At 35.5% G+C, this 25,457-nt stretch overlaps 1 protein-coding gene across 2 annotated transcripts in view; it reads left to right on the top strand.

Annotated features, from left to right (window-relative positions):
- dennd4a (DENN domain containing 4A) overlaps positions 1-25,457 on the top strand; it is a 115,512-nt gene that overhangs the window by 49,948 nt on the left and 40,107 nt on the right. For both annotated transcript variants that reach the window (XM_090230826.1, XM_090230825.1), the window contains 8 exons: positions 2,895-3,027; positions 3,529-3,735; positions 3,859-3,987; positions 16,150-16,306; positions 16,532-16,654; positions 19,620-19,730; positions 22,949-24,759; positions 24,998-25,226. In XM_090230826.1, coding sequence (XP_090086952.1) covers positions 2,895-3,027; positions 3,529-3,735; positions 3,859-3,987; positions 16,150-16,306; positions 16,532-16,654; positions 19,620-19,730; positions 22,949-24,759; positions 24,998-25,226 — 2,900 coding nt within the window. The remainder of the gene's footprint in view (positions 1-2,894; positions 3,028-3,528; positions 3,736-3,858; positions 3,988-16,149; positions 16,307-16,531; positions 16,655-19,619; positions 19,731-22,948; positions 24,760-24,997; positions 25,227-25,457) is intronic.

Here is a 25,457-nt window from a genome sequence, read left to right as displayed (position 1 = left end):
TCACAGTGGTCAGGTATTCTGCCACTGTGTACTCTCTGTTTAGGGCCAAATAGCATTGTAGTTTGCTCTGTTTTTTGTTAATTATTTCCAATGTGTCAAGTAATTCTCTTTTTGTTTTCTCATCATTTGGTTCGTTCTAAATGTGTCTGTCCTGAGGTTCTGTGGGGTCTGTTTGTGTTTGTGAACAGAGCCCCAGGACCAGCTTGCTTAGGGGACTCTTCTCCAGGTTCATCTCTCTGTAGATGATGGCTTTGTTATGGAAGGTTTGGGAATCGCTTCCTTTTAGGTGGTTATAGAATTTAACAGCTCTTTTCTGGAGTTTAATAATTAGCGGGTATCGGTCTAATTCTGCTCTGCGTGCATTATTTAGTGTTTTACGTTGTATACGGGGGATATTTTTGCAGAATTCTGCAGTCTCAATCAGTGGGATGCTGGGTGGTAGGGCTGCTGGCTTACTTCTAAAGTGTAAAAACATGACATACCCGTTTACAGGGTTTGGTAACTCTTGAGGTTCCAACGAATTAGGTAAATCTGATTTTAATTTTCATACAACTCACTGATGGAACAATTTGCAGAACTCTTTACAATTAGATGTTCTGGTGCCTCTCGGGCAGCTCAGGGTGTAGCTAAACCCAGTACCTGAGGCCTGTAACTGTTTTTAACTATTGTTGTGTTTTGTTTTAATTGGGATTTTGTTTTACATTGTATTGGTTGTTGTATTGTTGGGATCAGGGCAGCCTTGGGAATGAGAACCTGGTCTCAATGGGTTTTTCTTGGGAATGAGAACCTGGTCTCAATGGGTTTTTCTTGGGAATGAGAACCTGGTCTCAATAGGTTTTCCTTGGGAATGAGAACCTGGTCTCAATGGGTTTTCCTGGGAATTAGAACCTGGTCTCAATGGGTTCCCCTGGGAATGAGAACCTGGTCTCAATGGGTTCCCCTGTGAATGAGAACCTGGTCTCATTGGGTTCCCCTGGGAATGAGAACCTGGTCTCAATGGGTTCCCCTGGGAATGAGAACCTGGTCTCAATGGGTTCCCCTGTGAATGAGAACCTGGTCTCATTGGGTTTCCCTGGGAATGAGAACCTGGTCTCAATGGGTTTTCCTGGGAATGAGAACCTGGTCTCAATGGGTTCCCCTGTGAATGAGAACCTGGTCTCATTGGGTTTCCCTGGGAATGAGAACCTGGTCTCAATGGGTTTTCCTGGGAATGAGAACCTGGTCTCAATGGGTTCCCCTGTGAATGAGAACCTGGTCTCAATGGGTTTTCCTGGGAATGAGAACCTGGTCTCAATGGGTTTTCCCTGGGAATGAGAACCAGGTCTCAATGGGTTTTCCTGGGAATGAGAACCTGGTCTCAATGGGTTCCCCTGGGAATGAGAACCTGGTCTCAATGGGTTTTCCTGGGAATGAGAACCTGGTCTCAATGGGTTCCCCTGGGAATGAGAACCTGGTCTCAATGGGTTCCCCTGGGAATGAGAACCTGGTCTCAATGGGTTCCCCTGGGAATGAGAACCTGGTCTCAATGGGTTCCCCTGTGAATGAGAACCTGGTCTCATTGGGTTTCCCTGGGAATGAGAACCTGGTCTCAATGGGTTTTCCTGGGAATGAGAACCTGGTCTCAATGGGTTCCCCTGTGAATGAGAACCTGGTCTCAATGGGTTTTCCTGGGAATGAGAACCAGGTCTCAATGGGTTTTCCCTGGGAATGAGAACCTGGTCTCAATGGGTTTTCCTGGGAATGAGAACCTGGTCTCAATGGGTTTTCCTGGGAATGAGAACCTCGTCTCAATGGGTTCCCCTGGGAATGAGAACCTGGTCTCAATGGGTTCCCCTGGGAATGAGAACCTGGTCTCAATGGGTTCCCCTGGGAATGAGAACCTGGTCTCAATGGGTTTTCCTGGGAATGAGAACCTGGTCTCAATGGGTTCCCCTGTGAATGAGAACCTGGTCTCAATGGGTTTTCCTGGGAATGAGAACCTGGTCTCAATGGGTTTTCCCTGGGAATGAGAACCAGGTCTCAATGGGTTTTCCTGGGAATGAGAACCTGGTCTCAATGGGTTTTCCTGTGAATGAGAACCTGGTCTCAATGAGTTTTCCTGGGAATGAGAACCTGGTCTCAATGGGTTTTCCTGGGAATGAGAACCTGCTGAGGTATTTCAGGGCTACAACTAAATTGTGAAACATCTGATGGTAACTGAGGAGAGGTATGAAAAATAGTGTTGTGTTAACACTTACCCTGTCCAGCTACATTGTGTTAACCCTGTCCAGCTACGTTGTGTTAACCCTGTCCAGCTACTGACCGTGTTGTGTTAACCCTGTCCAACTACGTTGTGTTAACCCTGTCCAGCTACTGACCGTGTTGTGGTAACCCTGTCAAACTACTGACCGTGTTGTGTTAACCCTGTCCAGCTACTGACAGTGTTGTGGTAACCCTGTCCAGCTACTGACCGTGTTGTGTTAACCCTGTCCAGCTACTGACCGTGTTGTGTTAACCCTGTCCAGCTACTGACAGTGTTGTGTTAACCCTTTTCCAGCTACTGACCGTGTTGTGTTAACCATGTCCAGCTACTCACAGTGTTGTGTTAACCGTGTCCAGCTAGTGACCGTGTTGTGTTAACCCTGTCCAGCTACGTTGTGTTAACCCTGTCCATCTACTGACCGTGTTGTGTTAACCCTGTCCAGCTACTGACTGTGTTGTGTTAACCCTGTCCAGCTACATTGTGTTAACCGTGTCCAGCTACTGACCGTGTTGTGTTAACCCTGTCCAGCTACTGACCGTGTTGTGTTAACCCTGTCCAGCTACTGACCGTGTTGTGTTAACCCTGTCCAGCTACTGACTGTGTTGTGGTAACCCTGTCCAGCTACTGACCGTGTTGTGTTAACCCTGTCCAGCTACTCAGGGTTTCCGGTGCTGAGTCGTGATTTGTTGGAGCTCCAGGATGGACCTCGCCCCTCCTCAGCCAGCCTGACACAGAGACACACCAGTCCAGCCAGCCCTGCTGCCATCTTTAGGCGCTCCAAACAGGTCATTACCACACGCAGCTACGCAAAAAACAGACAGACAGAGGGACGGAACCAACAGACAGTCGCACACACACACACACACACCTCATCTCAGCTAAGACCTAATCCTCCGTACCAGACAGACAGACAGACAGACAGACAGGCTAAAACCTACTCCTCCGTACCAGACAGACAGGCAGTCAGACAGAGGGACGGACGGACGAGCGGGCGGGCTGGTGGGCGGGCGGGCGGGCGGGCGGACAGACAGACATTTTCTTTTTCTCTAACATACCCAAGCCCTCATCAGGGCTTCATTCTCAACTGCAATACAAGGCGTCATAATCACATGGTCTCCTCCCTCCGAGAAGAGCAGACTGCACCGCCAGACTCCTGAGAATCAGAAGTGTCCCGTACGACAGTTCGTACGAACCGCCTGATAAACGCCACTCAACCCACTGTTGTCAGACCTGTACAGTAACTCTAGTTCTTAAATGTTTATTTTGTTGTAATGTACTGTGTCCAGGAGATTCGCTCGGCCCAGCGGATGGCTAAAACCCACGCCTCCGTACCCCAGATGTGGTCTAAGTGTCTGCTGCGTCACTGTTACGGCCTGTGGTTCATATGCCTACCAGCTTACGCCAGCGCATGCCACTCCAAGGTGCGGGCACTACGCATGGCCTACGACATCCTGAGGAAGATGCAGGACAAGAAGCTACAGGCACCTGATGAAGTAGGAAACAATAGATGTGCTGATGTGTGTGTGTCTCCTCTCCTCTCCAGGTGTCCTACAGGGTGCAGATGTCCTCGCTAACTCTATCTTCCTGTCTCCTGTCTCCTGTCTCCTGTCTCCTAGGTGTGTTACCGGGTGTTAATGCAGCTATGTGGACAGTACAGCCAGCCAGTCCTGGCGGTCAGAGTTCTGTTTGAGATGAAGAAGGCTGGAGTTCATCCCAACGCCATCACCTACGGTTACTACAACAAGGTGAGTGCTGCTGATGAATAAATTCCATCTACAAAGACTACCATATACACTATATTATGTGTGCTTGATTGATCGATGTATTGATTGATTGGTTCCGGGCGGGGTTGGAGAGCACTTAGCCATCCAGTACTATTGATAGATTGATAGATTGATAGATAGATAGATAGATAGATAGATAGATAGATAGATAGATAGATAGATAGATAGATAGATAGATAGATAAAAAGATAGATAGATAGATTGATAGATAGATAGATAGATAGATTGATAGATAGATAGATTGATAGATTGATAGTTTAATAGATTGATAGTTTAATAGATTGATAGATTGATAGTTTAATAGATTGATAGATTGATAGTTTAATAGATTGATAGATTGATAGTTTAATAGATTGATAGTTTAATAGATTGATAGTTTAATAGATTGATAGATTGATAGTTTAATAGATTGATAGATTGATAGATTGATAGTTTAATAGATTGATAGTTTAATAGATTGATAGTTTAATAGATTGATAGATTGATAGTTTAATAGATTGATAGTTTAATTGATTGATAGATTGATAGTTTAATAGATTGATAGATTGATAGTTTAATAGATTGATAGTTTAATAGATTGATAGATTGATAGTTTAATAGATTGATAGTTTAATAGATTGATAGATTGATAGTTTAATAGATTGATAGATTGATAGTTTAATAGATTGATAGATTGATAGTTTAATAGATTGATAGTTTAATAGATTGATAGATTGATAGTTTAATAGATTGGTAGTTTAATAGATTGATAGATTGATAGTTTAATAGATTGATAGTTTAATAGATTGATAGATTGATAGTTTAATAGATTGATAGTTTAATAGATTGATAGATTGATAGTTTAATAGATTGATAGATTGATAGTTTAATAGATTGATAGTTTAATAGATTGATAGATTGATAGTTTAATAGATTGATAGTTTAATAGATTGATAGATTGATAGTTTAATAGATTGATAGATTGATAGTTTAATAGATTGATAGATTGATAGTTTAATAGATTGATAGTTTAATAGATTGATAGATTGATAGTTTAATAGATTGATAGTTTAATAGATTGATAGATTGATAGTTTAATAGATTGATAGATTGATAGTTTAATAGATTGATAGTTTAATAGATTGATAGATTGATAGTTTAATAGATTGATAGATTGATAGTTTAATAGATTGATAGTTTAATAGATTGATAGTTTAATAGATTGATAGTTTAATAGTTTGATAGTTTAATAGATTGATAGTTTAATAGTTTGATAGATTGATAGATAGATAGTTTAATAGATTGATAGATTGATAGTTTAATAGATTGATAGATTGATAGTTTAATAGATTGATAGATTGATAGTTTAATAGATTGATAGATTGATAGATTGATAGATTGATAGTTTAATAGATTGATAGATTGATAGTTTAATAGATTGATAGATTGATAGTTTAATAGATTGATAGATTGATAGTTTAATAGATTGATAGATTGATAGATAGTTTGATAGATTGATAGTTTAATAGATTGATAGATTGATAGATTGATAGTTTAATAGATTGATAGATTGATAGTTTAATAGATTGATAGTTTAATAGATTGATAGTTTAATAGATTGATAGTTTAATAGATTGATAGATTGATAGATTGATAGTTTAATAGATTGATAGTTTAATAGATTGATAGATTGATAGTTTAATAGATTGATATATTGATTGATAGTTTAATAGATTGATATATTGATTGATAGTTTAATAGATTGATAGTTTAATAGATTGATAGTTTAATAGATTGATAGTTTAATAGATTGATAGATTGATAGATTGATAGTTTAATAGATTGATAGATTGATAGTTTAATAGATTGATAGATTGATAGATTGATAGTTTAATAGATTGATAGATTGATAGTTTAATAGATTGATAGATTGATAGTTTAATAGATTGATAGTTTATTAGATTGATAGTTTAATAGATTGATAGTTTATTAGATTGATAGTTTAATAGATTGATAGTTTAATAGATTGATAGTTTATTAGATTGATAGATTGATAGTTTAATAGATTGATAGTTTAATAGATTGATAGATTGATAGTTTAATAGATTGATAGATTGATAGTTTAATAGATTGATAGATTGATAGTTTAATAGATTGATAGATTGATAGTTTAATAGATTGATAGTTTAATAGATTGATAGTTTAATAGTTTGATAGTTTAATAGATTGATAGTTTAATAGATTGATAGTTTATTAGATTGATAGATTGATAGTTTAATAGATTGATAGTTTAATAGATTGATAGATTGATAGTTTAATAGATTGATAGTTTAATAGATTGATAGTTTATTAGATTGATAGTTTAATAGATTGATAGTTTAATAGATTGATAGTTTATTAGATTGATAGATTGATAGTTTAATAGATTGATAGTTTAATAGATTGATAGATTGATAGTTTAATAGATTGATAGATTGATAGATTGATAGTTTAATAGATTGATAGTTTAATAGATTGATAGTTTAATAGATTGATAGTTTAATAGATTGATAGTTTAATAGATTGATAGTTTAATAGATTGATAGATTGATAGTTTAATAGATTGATAGATTGATAGTTTGATAGTTTAATAGATTGATAGTTTAATAGATTGATAGTTTGATAGTTTAATAGATTGATAGATTGATAGATTGATAGATTGATAGTTTAATAGATTGATAGATTGATAGATTGATAGTTTAATAGATTGATGGTTTAATAGATTGATAGTTTAATAGATTGATAGTTTAATAGATTGATAGTTTAATAGATTGATAGATTGATAGTTTAATAGATTGATAGATTGATAGTTTAATAGATTGATAGTTTAATAGATTGATAGATTGATAGTTTAATAGATTGATAGATTGATAGTTTAATAGATTGATAGATTGATAGTTTAATAGATTGATAGTTTAATAGATTGATAGTTTAAGAGATTGATAGTTTAATAGATTGATAGTTTAATAGATTGATAGATTGATAGATTGATAGATTGATAGTTTAATAGATTGATAGATTGATAGTTTAATAGATTGATAGATTGATAGTTTAATAGATTGATAGATTGATAGATTGATAGTTTGATAGTTTAATAGATTGATAGATTGATAGATTGATAGTTTGATAGTTTAATAGATTGATAGTTTAATAGATTGATAGTTTAATAGATTGATAGATTGATAGATTGATAGATTGATAGTTTAATAGATTGATAGTTTAATAGATTGATAGATTGATAGTTTAATAGATTGATAGTTTAATAGATTGATAGATTGATAGTTTAATAGATTGATAGATTAATAGATTGATAGATTGATAGATTGATAGTTTAATAGATTGATAGATTGATAGTTTAATAGATTGATAGTTTAATAGATTGATTGATTGATAGTTTAATAGATTGATAGTTTGATAGTTTAATAGATTGATAGATTGATAGATTGATAGATTGATAGTTTAATAGATTGATAGTTTAATAGATTGATAGTTTAATAGATTGATAGATTGATAGTTTAATAGATTGATAGTTTAATAGATTGATAGTTTAATAGATTGATAGATTGATAGTTTAATAGATTGATAGATTGATAGTTTAATAGATTGATAGTTTAATAGATTGATAGATTGATAGTTTAATAGATTGATAGATTGATAGTTTAATAGATTGATAGATTGATAGATTGATAGATTGATAGATTGATAGTTTAATAGATTGATAGTTTAATAGATTGATAGTTTAATAGATTGATAGTTTAATAGATTGATAGTTTAATAGATTGATAGTTTAATAGATTGATAGTTTAATAGATTGATAGATTGATATATTGATATATTGATTGATAGATTGATATATTGATATATTGTTTGATAGATTGATAGTTTAATAGATTGATAGATTGATAGTTTAATAGATTGATAGATTGATAGATTGATAGATTGATAGTTTAATAGATTGATAGTTTAATAGTTTGATAGATTGATAGTTTAATAGATTGATAGTTTAATAGATTGATAGTTTAATAGATTGATAGATTGATAGATTGATTGATAGATTGATAGTTTATTAGATTGATAGTTTAATAGATTGATAGTTTAATAGATTGATAGTTTAATAGATTGATAGATTGATAGATTGATTGATAGATTGATAGTTTATTAGATTGATAGTTTAATAGATTGATAGATTGATAGTTTAATAGATTGATAGATTGATATATTGATTGATAGATTGATAGTTTATTAGATTGATAGTTTAATAGATTGATAGTTTAATAGATTGATAGTTTATTAGATTGATAGTTTAATAGATTGATAGATTGATAGTTTAATAGATTGATAGATTGATATATTGATTGATAGATTGATAGTTTATTAGATTGATAGTTTAATAGATTGATATATTGATATATTGTTTAATAGATTGATAGATTGATAGATTGATAGATTGATATATTGATATATTGATTGATAGATTGATATATTGATATATTGATTGATAGATTGATATATTGATATATTGATTGATAGATTGATATATTGATATATTGTTTAATAGATTGATAGATTGATAGATTGATAGATTGATAGATTGATAGTTTAATAGATTGATAGATTGATAGATTGATAGATTGATAGTTTAATAGATTGATAGATTAATAGATTGATAGATTGATAGATTGATAGATTGATAGATTGATAGATTGATAGTTTAATAGATTGATAGATTGATAGTTTAATAGATTGATAGATTGATAGATTGATAGTTTAATAGATTGATAGATTGATAGTTTAATAGATTGATAGATTGATAGTTTAATAGATTGATAGTTTAATAGATTGATAGTTTAATAGATTGATAGATTGATAGTTTAATAGATTGATAGTTTAATAGATTGATAGTTTAATAGATTGATAGATTGATAGTTTAATAGATTGATAGATTGATAGTTTAATAGATTGATAGTTCAATAGATTGATAGTTTAATAGATTGATAGTTTAATAGATTGATAGTTTATTAGATTGATAGATTGATAGATTGATAGATTGATAGATTGATTGATAGATTGATATATTGATTGATTGATAGATTGATATATTGTTTGATAGATTGATAGATTGATAGTTTATTAGATTGATAGTTTAATAGATTGATAGATTAATAGATTGATAGTTTAATAGATTGATAGATTGATAGTTTAATAGATTGATAGTTTAATAGATTGATATATTGTTTGATAGATTGATAGATTGATAGATTGATAGATTGATAGTTTAATAGATTGATAGATTGATAGTTTAATAGATTGATAGTTTAATAGATTGATAGATTGATAGTTTAATAGATTGATAGTTTAATAGATTGATAGATTAATAGATTGATAGTTTAATAGATTGATAGATTAATAGATTGATATATTGTTTGATAGATTGATAGATTGATAGATTGATAGATTGATAGATTGATAGATTGATAGTTTAATAGATTGATAGTTTAATAGATTGATAGATTAATAGATTGATAGTTTAATAGATTGATAGATTAATAGATTGATAGTTTAATAGATTGATAGTTTAATAGATTGATAGTTTAATAGATTGATAGTTTAATAGATTGATATATTGTTTGATAGATTGATAGATTGATAGATTGATAGATTAATAGATTGATAGTTTAATAGATTGATAGTTTAATAGATTGATAGATTAATAGATTGATAGTTTAATAGATTGATAGTTTAATAGATTGATAGTTTAATAGATTGATAGTTTAATAGATTGATATATTGTTTGATAGATTGATAGATTGATAGATTGATAGATTGATAGATTGATAGTTTAATAGATTGATAGATTAATAGATTGATAGTTTAATAGATTGATAGTTTAATAGATTGATAGTTTAATAGATTGATATATTGTTTGATAGATTGATAGATTGATAGATTGATAGATTGATAGATTGATAGATTGATAGATTGATAGATTGATAGTTTAATAGATTGATAGTTTAATAGATTGATAGTTTAATAGATTGATAGATTAATAGATTGATAGTTTAATAGATTGATAGTTTAATAGATTGATATATTGTTTGATAGATTGATAGATTGATAGATTGATAGATTGATAGATTGATAGATTGATAGATTGATAGATTGATAGTTTAATAGATTGATAGTTTAATAGATTGATAGTTTAATAGATTGATAGATTGATAGTTTAATAGATTGATAGATTAATAGATTGATAGTTTAATAGATTGATATATTGTTTGATAGATTGATAGATTGATAGATTGATAGATTGATAGATTGATAGATTGATAGATTGATAGATTGATAGATTGATAGTTTAATAGATTGATAGTTTAATAGATTGATAGTTTAATAGATTGATAGATTGATAGTTTAATAGATTGATAGTTTAATAGATTGATAGATTGATAGTTTAATAGATTGATAGTTTAATAGATTGATAGATTAATAGATTGATAGTTTAATAGATTGATAGATTAATAGATTGATATATTGTTTGATAGATTGATAGATTGATAGATTGATAGATTGATAGATTGATAGATTGATAGTTTAATAGATTGATAGTTTAATAGATTGATAGATTGATAGTTTAATAGATTGATAGTTTAATAGATTGATAGATTGATAGTTTAATAGATTGATAGTTTAATAGATTGATAGATTGATAGTTTAATAGATTGATAGATTGATAGTTTAATAGATTGATAGATTAATAGATTGATAGTTTAATAGATTGATAGATTAATAGATTGATAGTTTAATAGATTGATAGTTTAATAGATTGATAGTTTAATAGATTGATATATTGTTTGATAGATTGATAGATTGATAGATTGATAGATTGATAGATTGATAGTTTAATAGATTGATAGATTAATAGATTGATAGTTTAATAGATTGATAGTTTAATAGATTGATATATTGTTTGATAGATTGATAGATTGATAGATTGATAGATTGATAGATTGATAGTTTAATAGATTGATAGATTGATAGATTAATAGATTGATAGTTTAATAGATTGATAGTTTAATAGATTGATAGTTTAATAGATTGATAGTTTAATAGATTGATATATTGTTTGATAGATTGATAGATTGATAGATTGATAGATTGATAGATTGATAGTTTAATAGATTGATAGATTAATAGATTGATAGTTTAATAGATTGATAGTTTAATAGATTGATAGTTTAATAGATTGATATATTGTTTGATAGATTGATAGATTGATAGATTGATAGATTGATAGATTGATAGATTGATAGATTGATAGATTGATAGATTGATAGTTTAATAGATTGATAGTTTAATAGATTGATAGTTTAATAGATTGATAGATTAATAGATTGATAGATTGATAGTTTAATAGATTGATAGTTTAATAGATTGATAGTTTAATAGATTGATAGATTGATAGTTTAATAGATTGATAGATTGATAGATTGATAGTTTAATAGATTGATAGATTGATAGATTGATAGATTGATAGATTGATAGATTGATAGTTTAATAGATTAATAGATTGATAGATTAATAGATTGATAGTTTAATAGATTGATAGTTTAATAGATTGATATATTGTTTGATAGATTGATAGATTGATAGATTGATAGATTGATAGTTTAATAGATTGATAGATTGATAGATTGATAGTTTAATAGATTGATAGATTGATAGATTGATAGTTTAATAGATTGATAGTTTAATAGATTGATAGATTAATAGATTGATAGTTTAATAGATTGATAGTTTAATAGATTGATAGATTGATAGTTTAATAGATTGATAGATTGATAGTTTAATAGATTGATAGTTTAATAGATTGATAGATTGATAGTTTAATAGATTGATAGATTGATAGTTTAATAGATTGATAGATTGATAGTTTAATAGATTGATAGATTGATAGATTGATAGTTTAATAGATTGATAGATTGATAGATTGATAGATTGATAGATTGATAGATTGATAGATTGATAGTTTAATAGATTAATAGATTGATAGATTAATAGATTGATAGTTTAATAGATTGATAGTTTAATAGATTGATAGTTTAATAGATTGATATATTGTTTGATAGATTGATAGATTGATAGATTGATAGATTGATAGTTTAATAGATTGATAGATTGATAGATTGATAGTTTAATAGATTGATAGATTGATAGATTGATAGTTTAATAGATTGATAGTTTAATAGATTGATAGATTGATAGATTGATAGTTTAATAGATTGATAGATTGATAGATTGATAGTTTAATAGATTGATAGTTTATTAGATTGATAGATTGATAGATTAATAGATTGATATATTAATAGATTGATAGATTGATAGTTTAATAGATTGATAGTTTAATAGATTGATAGTTTAATAGATTGATAGTTTAATAGATTGATAGTTTAATAGATTGATAGTTTAATAGATTGATAGTTTAATAGATTGATAGTTTAATAGATTGATAGTTTAATAGATTGATAGATTGATAGATTGATAGTTTAATAGATTGATAGTTTAATAGATTGATAGTTTAATAGATTGATAGTTTAATAGATTGATAGTTTAATAGATTGATAGATTGATAGTTTAATAGATTGATATATTGTTTGATAGATTGATAGATTGATAGATTGATAGATTGATAGATTGATAGTTTAATAGATTGATAGATTAATAGATTGATAGTTTAATAGTTTAATAGATTGATAGTTTAATAGATTGATAGATTAATAGATTGATAGTTTAATAGATTGATAGTTTAATAGTTTAATAGATTGATAGTTTAATAGATTGATAGATTAATAGATTGATAGTTTAATAGATTGATAGTTTAATAGTTTAATAGATTGATAGTTTAATAGTTTAATAGATTGATAGTTTAATAGATTGATAGATTGATAGATTAATAGATTGATAGTTTAATAGATTGATAGTTTAATAGATTGATAGTTTAATAGATTGATAGATTGATTGATAGTTTAATAGATTGATAGTTTAATAGATTGATAGTTTAATAGATTGATAGTTTAATAGATTGATAGTTTAATAGATTGATAGATTGATTGATAGTTTAATAGATTGATAGTTTAATAGATTGATAGATTGATTGATAGTTTAATAGATTGATAGATTGATAGTTTAATAGATTGATAGTTTAATAGATTGATAGTTTAATAGATTGATAGATTAATAGATTGATAGTTTAATAGATTGATAGTTTAATAGATTGATATATTGTTTGATAGATTGATAGATTGATAGATTGATAGATTGATAGTTTAATAGATTGATAGATTGATAGATTGATAGTTTAATAGATTGATAGATTGATAGATTGATAGTTTAATAGATTGATAGTTTAATAGATTGATAGATTGATAGATTGATAGTTTAATAGATTGATAGATTGATAGATTGATAGATTGATAGATTGATAGTTTAATAGATTGATAGATTGATAGTTTAATAGATTGATAGTTTAATAGATTGATAGATTGATAGTTTAATAGATTGATAGTTTAATAGATTGATAGATTGATAGTTTAATAGATTGATAGATTGATAGATTGATAGTTTAATAGATTGATAGATTGATAGATTGATAGATTGATAGATTGATAGATTGATAGATTGATAGTTTAATAGATTAATAGATTGATAGATTAATAGATTGATAGATTGATAGATTGATAGTTTAATAGATTGATATATTGTTTGATAGATTGATAGATTGATAGATTGATAGATTGATAGTTTAATAGATTGATAGATTGATAGATTGATAGTTTAATAGATTGATAGATTGATAGATTGATAGTTTAATAGATTGATAGTTTAATAGATTGATATATTGTTTGATAGATTGATAGATTGATAGATTGATAGATTGATAGTTTAATAGATTGATAGATTGATAGATTGATAGTTTAATAGATTGATAGATTGATAGATTGATAGTTTAATAGATTGATAGATTAATAGATTGATAGTTTAATAGATTGATAGTTTAATAGATTGATATATTGTTTGATAGATTGATAGATTGATAGATTGATAGATTGATAGTTTAATAGATTGATAGATTGATAGATTGATAGTTTAATAGATTGATAGATTGATAGATTGATAGTTTAATAGATTGATAGTTTAATAGATTGATAGATTGATAGATTGATAGTTTAATAGATTGATAGATTGATAGATTGATAGTTTAATAGATTGATAGTTTATTAGATTGATAGTTTAATAGATTGATAGTTTAATAGATTGATAGTTTATTAGATTGATAGTTTAATAGATTGATAGTTTAATAGATTGATAGTTTATTAGATTGATAGTTTAATAGATTGATAGTTTAATAGATTGATAGATTAATAGATTGATATATTAATAGATTGATAGATTGATAGTTTAATAGATTGATAGATTGATAGATTGATAGTTTAATAGATTGATAGTTTAATAGATTGATAGATTGATAGATTGATAGTTTAATAGATTGATAGTTTAATATATTAATAGATTGATAGATTGATAGTTTAATAGATTGATAGATTGATAGATTGATAGTTTAATAGATTGATAGTTTAATAGATTGATAGTTTATTAGATTGATAGTTTAATAGATTGATAGTTTAATAGATTGATAGATTAATAGATTGATATATTAATAGATTGATAGATTGATAGTTTAATAGATTGATAGATTGATAGATTGATAGTTTAATAGATTGATAGTTTAATAGATTGATAGTTTATTAGATTGATAGATTGATAGATTGATAGTTTAATAGATTGATAGATTGATAGATTGATAGTTTAATAGATTGATAGTTTAATAGATTGATAGTTTATTAGATTGATAGATTGATAGATTGATAGTTTAATAGATTGATAGATTGATAGATTGATAGTTTAATAGATTGATAGTTTAATAGATTGATAGTTTATTAGATTGATAGATTGATAGATTAATAGATTGATAGATTGATAGATTGATAGTTTAATAGATTGATAGATTGATAGATTGATAGTTTAATAGGTATATAGTTTAATAGATTGATAGTTTATTAGATTGATAGATTGATAGATTAATAGATTGATAGATTGATAGATTGATAGTTTAATAGATTGATAGATTGATAGTTTAATAGATTGATAGTTTAATAGATTGATAGATTGATAGTTTAATAGATTGATAGTTTAATAGATTGATAGTTTAATAGATTGATAGTTTAATAGATTGATAGTTTAATAGATTGATATATTGTTTGATAGATTGATAGATTGATAGATTGATAGATTGATAGATTGATAGTTTAATAGATTGATAGATTAATAGATTGATAGATTGATAGATTGATAGATTGATAGTTTAATAGATTGATAGATTGATAGTTTAATAGATTGATAGTTTAATAGATTGATAGTTTAATAGATTGATAGATTGATAGATTGATAGTTTAATAGATTGATAGTTTAATAGATTGATAGTTTAATAGATTGATATATTGTTTGATAGATTGATAGATTGATATATTGATATATTGTTTAATAGATTGATAGATTGATAGATTGATAGATTGATAGATTAATAGATTGATAGATTGATAGATTGATAGATTGATAGATTGATAGTTTAATAGATTGATAGATTAATAGATTGATAGATTGATAGATTGATAGATTGATAGTTTAATAGATTGATAGATTGATAGATTGATAGATTGATAGATTGATAGTTTAATAGATTGATAGATTGATAGATTGATAGATTGATAGTTTAATAGATTGATAGATTGATAGATTGATAGATTGATAGATTGATAGATTGATAGTTTAATAGATTGATAGATTGATAGATTGATAGATTGATAGATTGATAGATTGATAGATTGATAGATTGATAGTTTAATAGATTGATAGATTGATAGATTGATAGTTTAATAGATTGATAGTTTAATAGATTGATAGTTTATTAGATTGATAGATTGATAGATTGATAGATTGATAGATTGATTGATAGATTGATATATTGATTGATTGGTTGATTGGTTCCAGGCGGTGTTGGAGAGCACGTGGCCGTCCACAGGAAGTAGAGGAGGCTACTTCCTGTGGGCCAAGCTGAGGAACGTGGTCCTGGGGGTAGGACGGTTCAAACAGACGGTCCAGAACCACAACCAGAACCAAACCCAGATTAGAGACACACAGCTATCAGGTAAGTCCAGAACCACAACCAGAACCAAACCCAGAGTAGAGACACACAGCTCTCCTTCCTCTGTATTAGCCCAGACACAGAGTCTGGTCCTGGGGGAAGAGGCTCTCCTTCCTCTGTAATAGCCCAGACACAGAGTCTGGTCCTGGGGGAAGAATCTCTCCTCCCTCTGTAATAGCCAAAGAATACTAAAACTCACACTCTCATCTCTCTGCTCTCTCTCTACAGACTACAGTGATCTGGACACAGTCAGTCATGGCAGTGAAGACAGTACTAACGACTCAGTTGAGCGGGTCTCAATCGATACAGACTTCACTAAGATGGACTCCAGTGATGATGGATCAAGCACAGGTACTTAAAGATGTTACCTCTCCTGTCCTTTCATTCCTCTCCCCCCTCCTCCAAGCACAGGTACTTAAAGATGTTACCCCCCCCCCCCCCCTCCAAGCACAGGTACTTAAAGATGTTACCCCTCCTCTCCTTTCATTCCTCTCCCCCCTCCTCCAAGCACAGGTACTTAAAGATGTTACCCCTCCTCTCCCCCCTCCTCCAAGCACAGGTACTTAAAGATGTTACCCCTCCTCTCCTTTCATTCCTCTCCCCCCTCCTCCAAGCACAGGTACTTAAAGATGTTACCCCCCCCCCCCCCCCCCCTCCAAGCACAGGTACTTAAAGATGTTACCCCTCCTCTCCTTTCATTCCTCTCCCCCCTCCTCCAAGCACAGGTACCTAAAGATGTTACCCCTCCTCTCCTTTCATCCCTCTCCCCCCTCCTCCAGCACAGGTACTTAAAGATGTTACCCCTCCTCTCCCCCCTCCTCCAAGCACAGGTACTTAAAGATGTAACCCCCCCCCCCCCTCCTCCAAGCACAGGTACTTAAAGATGTTACCCCTCCTCTCCTTTCATTCCTCTCCCCCCTCCTCCAAGCACAGGTACTTAAAGATGTTACCCCTCCTCTCCCCCCTCCTCCAAGCACAGGTACTTAAAGATGTTACCCCTCCTCTCCTTTCATTCCTCACCCCCCCCCCTCCAAGCACAGGTACCTAAAGATGTTACCCCTCCTCTCCTTTCATCCCTCTCCCCCCTCCTCCAAGCACAGGTACTTAAAGATGTTACCCCTCCTGTCCTTTCATTCCTCTCCCCCCTCCTCCAAGCACAGGTACTTAAATATGTTACCCCTCCTCTCCCCCCTCCTCCAAGCACAGGTACTTAAAGATGTAACCCCCCCCCCCCCCTCCTCCAAGCACAGGTACTTAAAGATGTTACCCCTCCTGTCCTTTCATTCCTCTCCCCCCTCCTCCAAGCACAGGTACTTAAATATGTTACCCCTCCTCTCCCCCCTCCTCCAAGCACAGGTACTTAAAGATGTTACCCCTCCTCTCCTTTCATCCCTCTCTCCCCTCATCCCTCTTTCCTTTCCTCCTATACCTAAATCCTCTACGTCTCATCTCCGTTCCTCCTCACCTCTTCTCTCCATCCTTGTGTGTGATGGGCAGAGTACGTCTTCCTTTTTCACTAACCTTTTTCCCATTACGAGCCGATGTTTACATTGCTCACTCACTCAGTCACTCACTCAGTCACTCACTCGCTCTCCCTCTGTGTTCTGTACTGCACTCTAAGCAGCTATAATGTCTCTGTAGAGGATGGCACGGAGAAGGTAAGATCTTTTGTACCAGATGAATCCACTGAGACGAAAATAGGACCCGTTTGATCAACTATTTTCAGGGAGAAAGCGAAAGGAGGTGTTATCCAATAACTCCTCTGCTATCCTGAACAAAAATATCAACGCAACGGGCAATAATTTGAAAAATTGGACTGCGTTATAGTTCATGTAAGGAAATGATGTTCAATGGGGGACATGTCTGGTGAGTATGGAGGAATTGGAACACGCTGTCCTATACGTCGATCCAGAGCATCCCAAACATGCTCAATGGGTGACATGTCTGGTGAGTATGCAGGTCGTGGAAGAACTGGGACATTTTCAGCTTCCAGGAATCATGTTCAGATCCTTGGTACCGTGCATTATCGTGCTGAAACAGGATGTGATGGCGGTGGATGAATGGCACGACAATGGGGCCTCAGGATCTCATCACGGTATCTCTGTGTGTGGCCACCGATAAAATACAATTGTGTTTGTTGTCCGTAGCTTCTGCCTGCCCCATACCATAACCACACCATCACCAATGGGGCACTCTGTTCACAACGTTGACATCAACAAACACCATAACCCCACCACCACCATGGGGCACTCTGTTCACAACGTTGACATCAGCAAACCACTTACCCACACGATGCCAGAACAACGTTGACACTAGCAAACCACTCACCCGCACGATGCCAGATCAACGTTGACACCAGCAAACCTCTCACACTCACGATGCCAGAACAACGGTGACATCAGTAAACCACTTACCTGCACGATGCCAGAACAACGTTGACATCAGCAAACCGCTTACCCGCACGATGCCAAAAATGATTTAGTTGTGCAAACCCACAGTTTCATCAACTGTCCGGGTGGCTGGTCTCAGACGATCCCGCAGGTGAAGAAGCCGGATGTGGAGGTCCTGGGCTGGCCATGGATATACGTGGTCTGTGGTGAGGCCGGTTGGACGCACTACCAAATTCTCTAAAACGACATTGGAGGCAACTTATGGTAGAGAAATGAACATTAAATTCTCTGTCAACAGCTCTATTGGACATTCCTGCAGTCAGCATTCCAATTGCACGCTCCCTCAAAACTTGAGACATCTGTGGCATTGTGTTGTGTGACAAAACTGCACATTTTAGAGTGGCCATTTATTGCCCCCAGCACAAGGTGCACCTGTGTAATGATCATGCTGTTTAATCAGCTTCTTGATATGCCACACCTGTCAGGTGGATGGATTATCTTGGCAAAAGGAGAAATGCTCACTAACAGGGATTTAAACAAATTTGTGCACAGAATTTGATAGAAATAAGCTTTTTGTGTGTATGGAACATTTCTGGGATCTTTTATTTCAGTTCATGAAACATGGGACCAACACTTTACCTGTTGCGTTTATACTTTTGTTCAGTATATTTCCTCAACGTTTGTGCCTCATACACACTGGTTCTTAATACAGGTTTGTTTCTGTTGTTCTCTCTGTATAAATAAACTTTAAACGTACGCTCGGTGTTCAAAACATTAGGAACACCTGTTCGTTCCATGACACAGATTGACCAGGTGAATCCACTTCAATCAGTGTAGAGTCCATGCCCTGACACAACTCAATATTAGGAAAAGTGTTCTTAATGTTTTGTACACTCAGTCTCTGTCTGTCTGTCTGTCTGTTTCAGGGGGCCAATCAGACCAAGGCTATGACTCTCTATCTAAGGAGGAGGAGAGGATGGTGGGAAGGGACAGCGACAGAACACCACTAGCGCAGGAGAAGTCAGAGAGGGAGTCTTGTAAGTTTAAACATGTCTACTACTCAAGACTACTGAATGGTTCATACCAGGGTTGGGGTCAATGTCATTTCAATTCAGAAAGTAAACCACATTCCACATTTTCTTCATTGGAAAACATTGAAGATAATTGCAATTTCTATGTACGTTCTGAATTGACTGAATTGAAACGGAATTGTCCCATATTAACCAGCCGTATTGGGATGAAAAACAGCTCAAAAATAATTACCTCAGTGTTACATTTTATATTGCAGTTATTCTCCTAATCTGACTGAGCACTGATGTAAAATAACTCCTTTCTGGTCTCTGAGGACAGAATTGAATATTACTGACAGAGTGAAATGAATCCTCTGCCCTGGTTGTTACATCACAGCACAGTGTGTGGGCGGAATAAGAATGTCTTGTCTTCAACACATCTCCCATCCTCTCTGTCCTCTCTGTATGCTGTTAAATTTAGATGGCGACAAGATAGATAATCAACTGATTGATTGGATGTGTGTTATGTAACTGGGATGTATCTTATATTTGATTACAAGTGTAGAACATTTTCCTGATTTCTGTTCTGTTCTGTTGTTGGTTTTTTCAATCTGTTTAACGATTTTTTTGTGTGTTGTTCTTGAGTTTAAAGTATAACGTTCAGAGATTATTTTTTTTACAGAGATATCTTATCTCCTCTTGAGATGGAACGGTCCACATGGATGGAATCTAGGACCACTAGTATTAATAGTTTATATGATTGATATTCCAAATTCCAAACACTAACTTCATGTTCAAACTTCTCCTCTGGACTTTTCACTAAAACAATGTTTGAATTACCATACCTGATCCGGAAGTCAAAGGCTCGGTGAGGACGTTTAGTATCACCAGCAGCATACCACTCTGAATACCGCTACTCTCCCTGGGGTTTATTACGAATCCCCATTAGTTCCTGCCAAGGCAGCAGCTACTCTTCCTGGGGTTTATTATGGATCCCCATTAGTTCCTGCCAAGGCAGCAGCTACTCTTCCTGGGGTTTATTATGGATCCCCATTAGTTCCTGCCAAGGCAGCAGCTACTCTTCCTGGGGTTTATTATGGATCCCCATTAGTTCCTGCCAAGGCAGCAGCTACTCTTCCTGGGGTTTATTATGGATCCCCATTAGTTCCTGTCAAGGCAGCAGCTACTCTTCCTGGGGTTTATTACGGATCCCCATTAGTTCCTGCCAAGGCAGCAGCTACTCTTCCTGGGGTTTATTACGGATCCCCATTAGTTCCTGCCAAGGCAGCAGCTACTCTTCCTGGGGTTTATTATGGATCCCCATTAGTTCCTGTTACCAAGGCAGCAGCTACTCTTCCTGGGGTTTATTATGGATCCCCATTAGTTCCTGCCAAGGCAGCAGCTACTCTTCCTGGGGTTTATTATGGATCCCCATTAGTTCCTGCCAAGGCATCGGCTACTCTCCCTGGGGTTTATTATGGATCCCCATTAGTTCCTGCCAAGGCAGCAGCTACTCTTCCTGGGGTTTATTACGGATCCCCATTAGTTCCTGCCAAGGCAGCAGCTACTCTTCCTGGGGTTTATTATGGATCCCCATTAGTTCCTGTTACCAAGGCAGCAGCTACTCTTCCTGGGGTTTATTATGGATCCCCATTAGTTCCTGCCAAGGCAGCAGCTACTCTTTCTGGGGTTTATTATGGATCTCCATTAGTTCCTGCCAAGGCAGCTGCTACTCTTCCTGGGGTTTATTATGGATCCCCATTAGTTCCTGCCAAGGCAGCGGCTACTCTTCCTGGGGTTTATTACGGATCCCCATCAGTTCCTGCCAAGGCAGCAGCTACTCTTCCTGGGGTTTATTATGGATCCCCATTAGTTCCTGCCAAGGCAGCAGATACTCTTCCTGGGGTTTATTATGGATCCCTATTAGTTCCTGCCAAGGCAGCGGCTACTCTTCCTGGGGTTTATTACGGATACCCATCAGTTCCTGCCAAGGCAGCAGCTACTCTTCCTGGGGTTTATTATGGATCCCCATTTGTTCCTGCCAAGGCAGCAGCTATTCTTCCTGGGGTTTATTACGGATCCCCATCAGTTCCTGCCAAGGCAGCAGCTATTCTTCCTGGGGTTTATTACGGATCCCCATCAGTTCCTGCCAAGGCAGCAGCTACTCTTCCTGGGGTTTATTACGGATCCCCATTAGTTTCTGCCAAGGCAGCAGCTACTCTTCCTGGGGTTTATTATGGATCCCCATTAGTTCCTGCCAAGGCATCGGCTACTCTCCCTGGGGTTTATTATGGATCCCCATTAGTTCCTGCCAAGGCATCGGCTACTCTCCCTGGGGTTTATTACGGATCCCCATCAGTTCCTGCCAAGGCATTAGCTACTCTTCCTGGGGTTTATTACGGATCCCCATCAGTTCCTGCCAAGGCAGCAGCTACTCTCCCTGGGGTTTATTATGGATCCCCATCAGTTCCTGCCAAGGCAGCAGCTACTCTTCCTGGGGTTTATTACGGATCCCCATTAGTTCCTGCCAAGGCAGCAGCTACTCTCCCTGGGGTTTATTACGGATCCCCATTAGTTCCTGCCAAGGCAGCAGCTACTCTTCCTGGGGTTTATTATGGATCCCCATTAGTTCCTGCCAAGGCAGCAGCTACTCTTCCTGGGGTTTATTACGTATCCCCATTAGTTCCGGCCAAGGCAGCAGCTACTCTTCATGGTGTTTATTATAGATCCCCATTAGTTCCTGCCAAGGCAGCAGCTATTCTTCCTGGGGTTTATAACGGATCCCCATTAGTTCCTGCCAAGGCAGCATCTACTCTTCCTGGGGTTTATTACGGATCCCCATTAGTTCCTGCCAAGGCAGCAGCTACTCTTCCTGGGGTTTATTACGGATCCCCATTAGTTCCTGCCAAGGCAGCAGCTACTCTTCCTGGGGTTTATTACAGATCCCGATTAGTTCCTGCCAAGGCAGCAGCTACTCTTCCTGGGGTCTATTATGTATCCTCATTAGTTCCTGCCAAAGCAGCAGCTACTCTTCCTGGGGTTTATTATGGACCCCATTAGTTCCTGCCACAGCAGCAGCTACTCTTCCTGAGGTTCATTATGGATCCCCATTTGTTCCTGCCAAAGCAGCGGCTACTCTTCCTGGGGGTTATTATGGATCCCCATTAGTTCCTGCCAAGGCAGCAGCTACTCTTCCTGGGGTCCAGCAAAATTAAGGCAGTTAATACAATTTGTTGTGTCTTTAGGTCCTCTGACTAGACAGGACCACACCACCAGCCCTGGTGACTCCAAAACTCCCTGTGGTACCAGACCAAAGAACCGGAGGCTGAGGCCCAACTCCCTGGACCTGACCGGAGGACAGGGGACTCTCAGGACCATCACACTCAACTTCACCTCCACCACCATGCAGGTCCGAGGCCCTGCTCCAAAACGCCCCCCGCCTCCGAACTGCAAACCTGGGAAGGCTGAGGCCAGTCAGGCGGTGCCTACCCAGAACCAGAAGAGATTGGATGGGGGAGAGGGGGAGGAAGTAGAAGGCAGTAAGGACAGACAGACACCTGCCAAAGAGGTGGAAAGGAGGAGTGTGAACATCAGTGTTGGAGACACTGAAAGGCCTGTAACCCACAGTGTTAGTGGAGATGGGGTTGTAACCCACAGTGTTAGTGGAGACGGGGCTGTAACCCACAGTGTTAGTGGAGATGGAGATGGGGCTGTAACCCACAGTGTTAGTGGAGATGGTGTTGTAACCCACAGTGTTAGTGGAGATGGAGACGGGGTTGTAACCCACAGTGTTAGTGGAGATGGGGTTGTAACCCACAGTGTTAGTGGAGATGGGGTTGTAACCCACAGTGTTAGTGGAGATGGAGACGGGGCTGTAACCCACAGTGTTAGTGGAGATGGAGATGGGGCTGTAACCCACAGTGTTAGTGGAGATGGGGCAGTAACCCACAGTGTTAGTGGAGATGGGGTTGTAACCCACAGTGTTAGTGGAGATGGGGTTGTAACCCACAATGTTAGTGGAGATGGGGACGGGGTTGTAACCCACAGTGTTAGTGGAGATGGAGATGGGGCTGTAACCCATAGTGTTAGTGGAGATGGGGACGGGGTTGTAACCCACAGTGTTAGTGGAGATGGGGTTGTAACCCACAGTGTTAGTGGAGATGGGGTTGTAACCCACAGTGTTAGTGGAGATGGGGTTGTAACCCACAGTGTTAGTGGAGATGGGGTTGTAACCCACAGTGTTAGTGGAGATGGAGACGGGGCTGTAACCCACAGTGTTAGTGGAGATGGAGACGGGGCTGTAACCCACAGTGTTAGTGGAGATGGAGATGGGGCTGTAACCCACAGTGTTAGTGGAGATGGTGTTGTAACCCACAGTGTTAGTGGAGATGGGGTTGTAACCCACAGTGTTAGTGGAGATGGGGTTGTAACCCAGAGTGTTAGTGGAGATGGGGTTGTAACCCACAGTGTTAGTGGAGATGGAGACGGGCCTGCAGATTGCAGTGTCTCCAAACAGAACAGTGTAAGAAACAGCAGTGAAACCGTGGGCGGAGCCGTGAAGAGGACAAGTATCGTTGAGACTGGCTTCGACCCTCTGTCCATTATAGCAGCTGAGATGGAGACAGAGGGTAATGGGGACAGTAGCAGTACCTCCACAGCCCGCCGGGACCTGGCAGAAGAGATAGAGATGTACATGAAGGTTCTGAGCCCTCTGAGCAGCAGGACCGCCAGCGTGGACCTTCAGAACCCATCCAGCCCGCTACTCCACGCCACCTCCACCCCATCGGAACACTCCTCCCGCCGACCTCGGCCCCTCAGCCTGACCCACTCCCCCTGTACCTCCCCCCGACCACCTCCTCCCTTGCTTCGTGCCAACTCACACCTCCCCCTCTCCAGGCCCAAAGAACGTCTCCGTCCCTCCTCCCTGGTCTCCCCCTCCTCGCCAACTCTCAGTCTGGACATGTTTAAGAGCAGCTTCCTGTCAGCAGGGAAGGGGGTGGCTGAGAAGGCCAGCAGGCTCTACTCCCGCCTGTCATCACAGACATCACTCTCACAGGTATGTACGTCCATCCCTCTAATTGAAGACATTGTCCGGGATCCAACGCAGATTAACAACATGTGCATAGCAATAGACATTTTTTTTAAAAGATCACATTCCCTCAATGCTGGAGACGTCAGCTCAATCTGAAATGACCTTTTATAAAAGTTCAAATCGTTTGTTGAAACCTGATCATTGTCAAGATGCCATTTTGGGTACTGTGCACTATTTGAAAATGAACCCTCTTCTCCCACAGGATGTGAACTGCGACCAGATCAGCGTGTCATCAATGACCTCAGTGGACCCAGAATGCACCTCTCTGTTTGAGGAGGGCTCTGTCCTGGACCCTGAAGGTTTCACCTCCTCCTACGCCTCGCCCCAGCACGACAGCATCGCGTGCCTGAGGAGGAGCCCAGCCAGGGGACGCCTCGTCTCTCAGAGCCCCACCTCGCCCTGCAAGGTGTTCCGCCACAACTCCTTCTCTAGTGCGTAAAGTAGTCCCGCCTCATTCTCACTCTGTGTCTAAGTTTGCTAGTTGCTAGTTTCAGCGGCTTTTGAGTTTGACATAAATTAACCGAATGAAAATTGTTAATTCCTCACCAAAAATAGTATTTTTATTACGTTTTAGTATTGCAACAATTTTAAGAATGTTATATAATATTAAACATCAATTACAAAAAATTAGAAAGATTTTTTTAAGGCTTTCGAAAAACTAT

Source organism: Oncorhynchus mykiss, chromosome 4, assembly GCF_057628025.1.
Source record: "Oncorhynchus mykiss isolate SJ-2025 chromosome 4, ASM5762802v1, whole genome shotgun sequence".
Classification (NCBI taxonomy): domain Eukaryota; kingdom Metazoa; phylum Chordata; class Actinopteri; order Salmoniformes; family Salmonidae; genus Oncorhynchus; species Oncorhynchus mykiss.
This window is presented reverse-complemented; position numbering and strand designations above follow the sequence as displayed.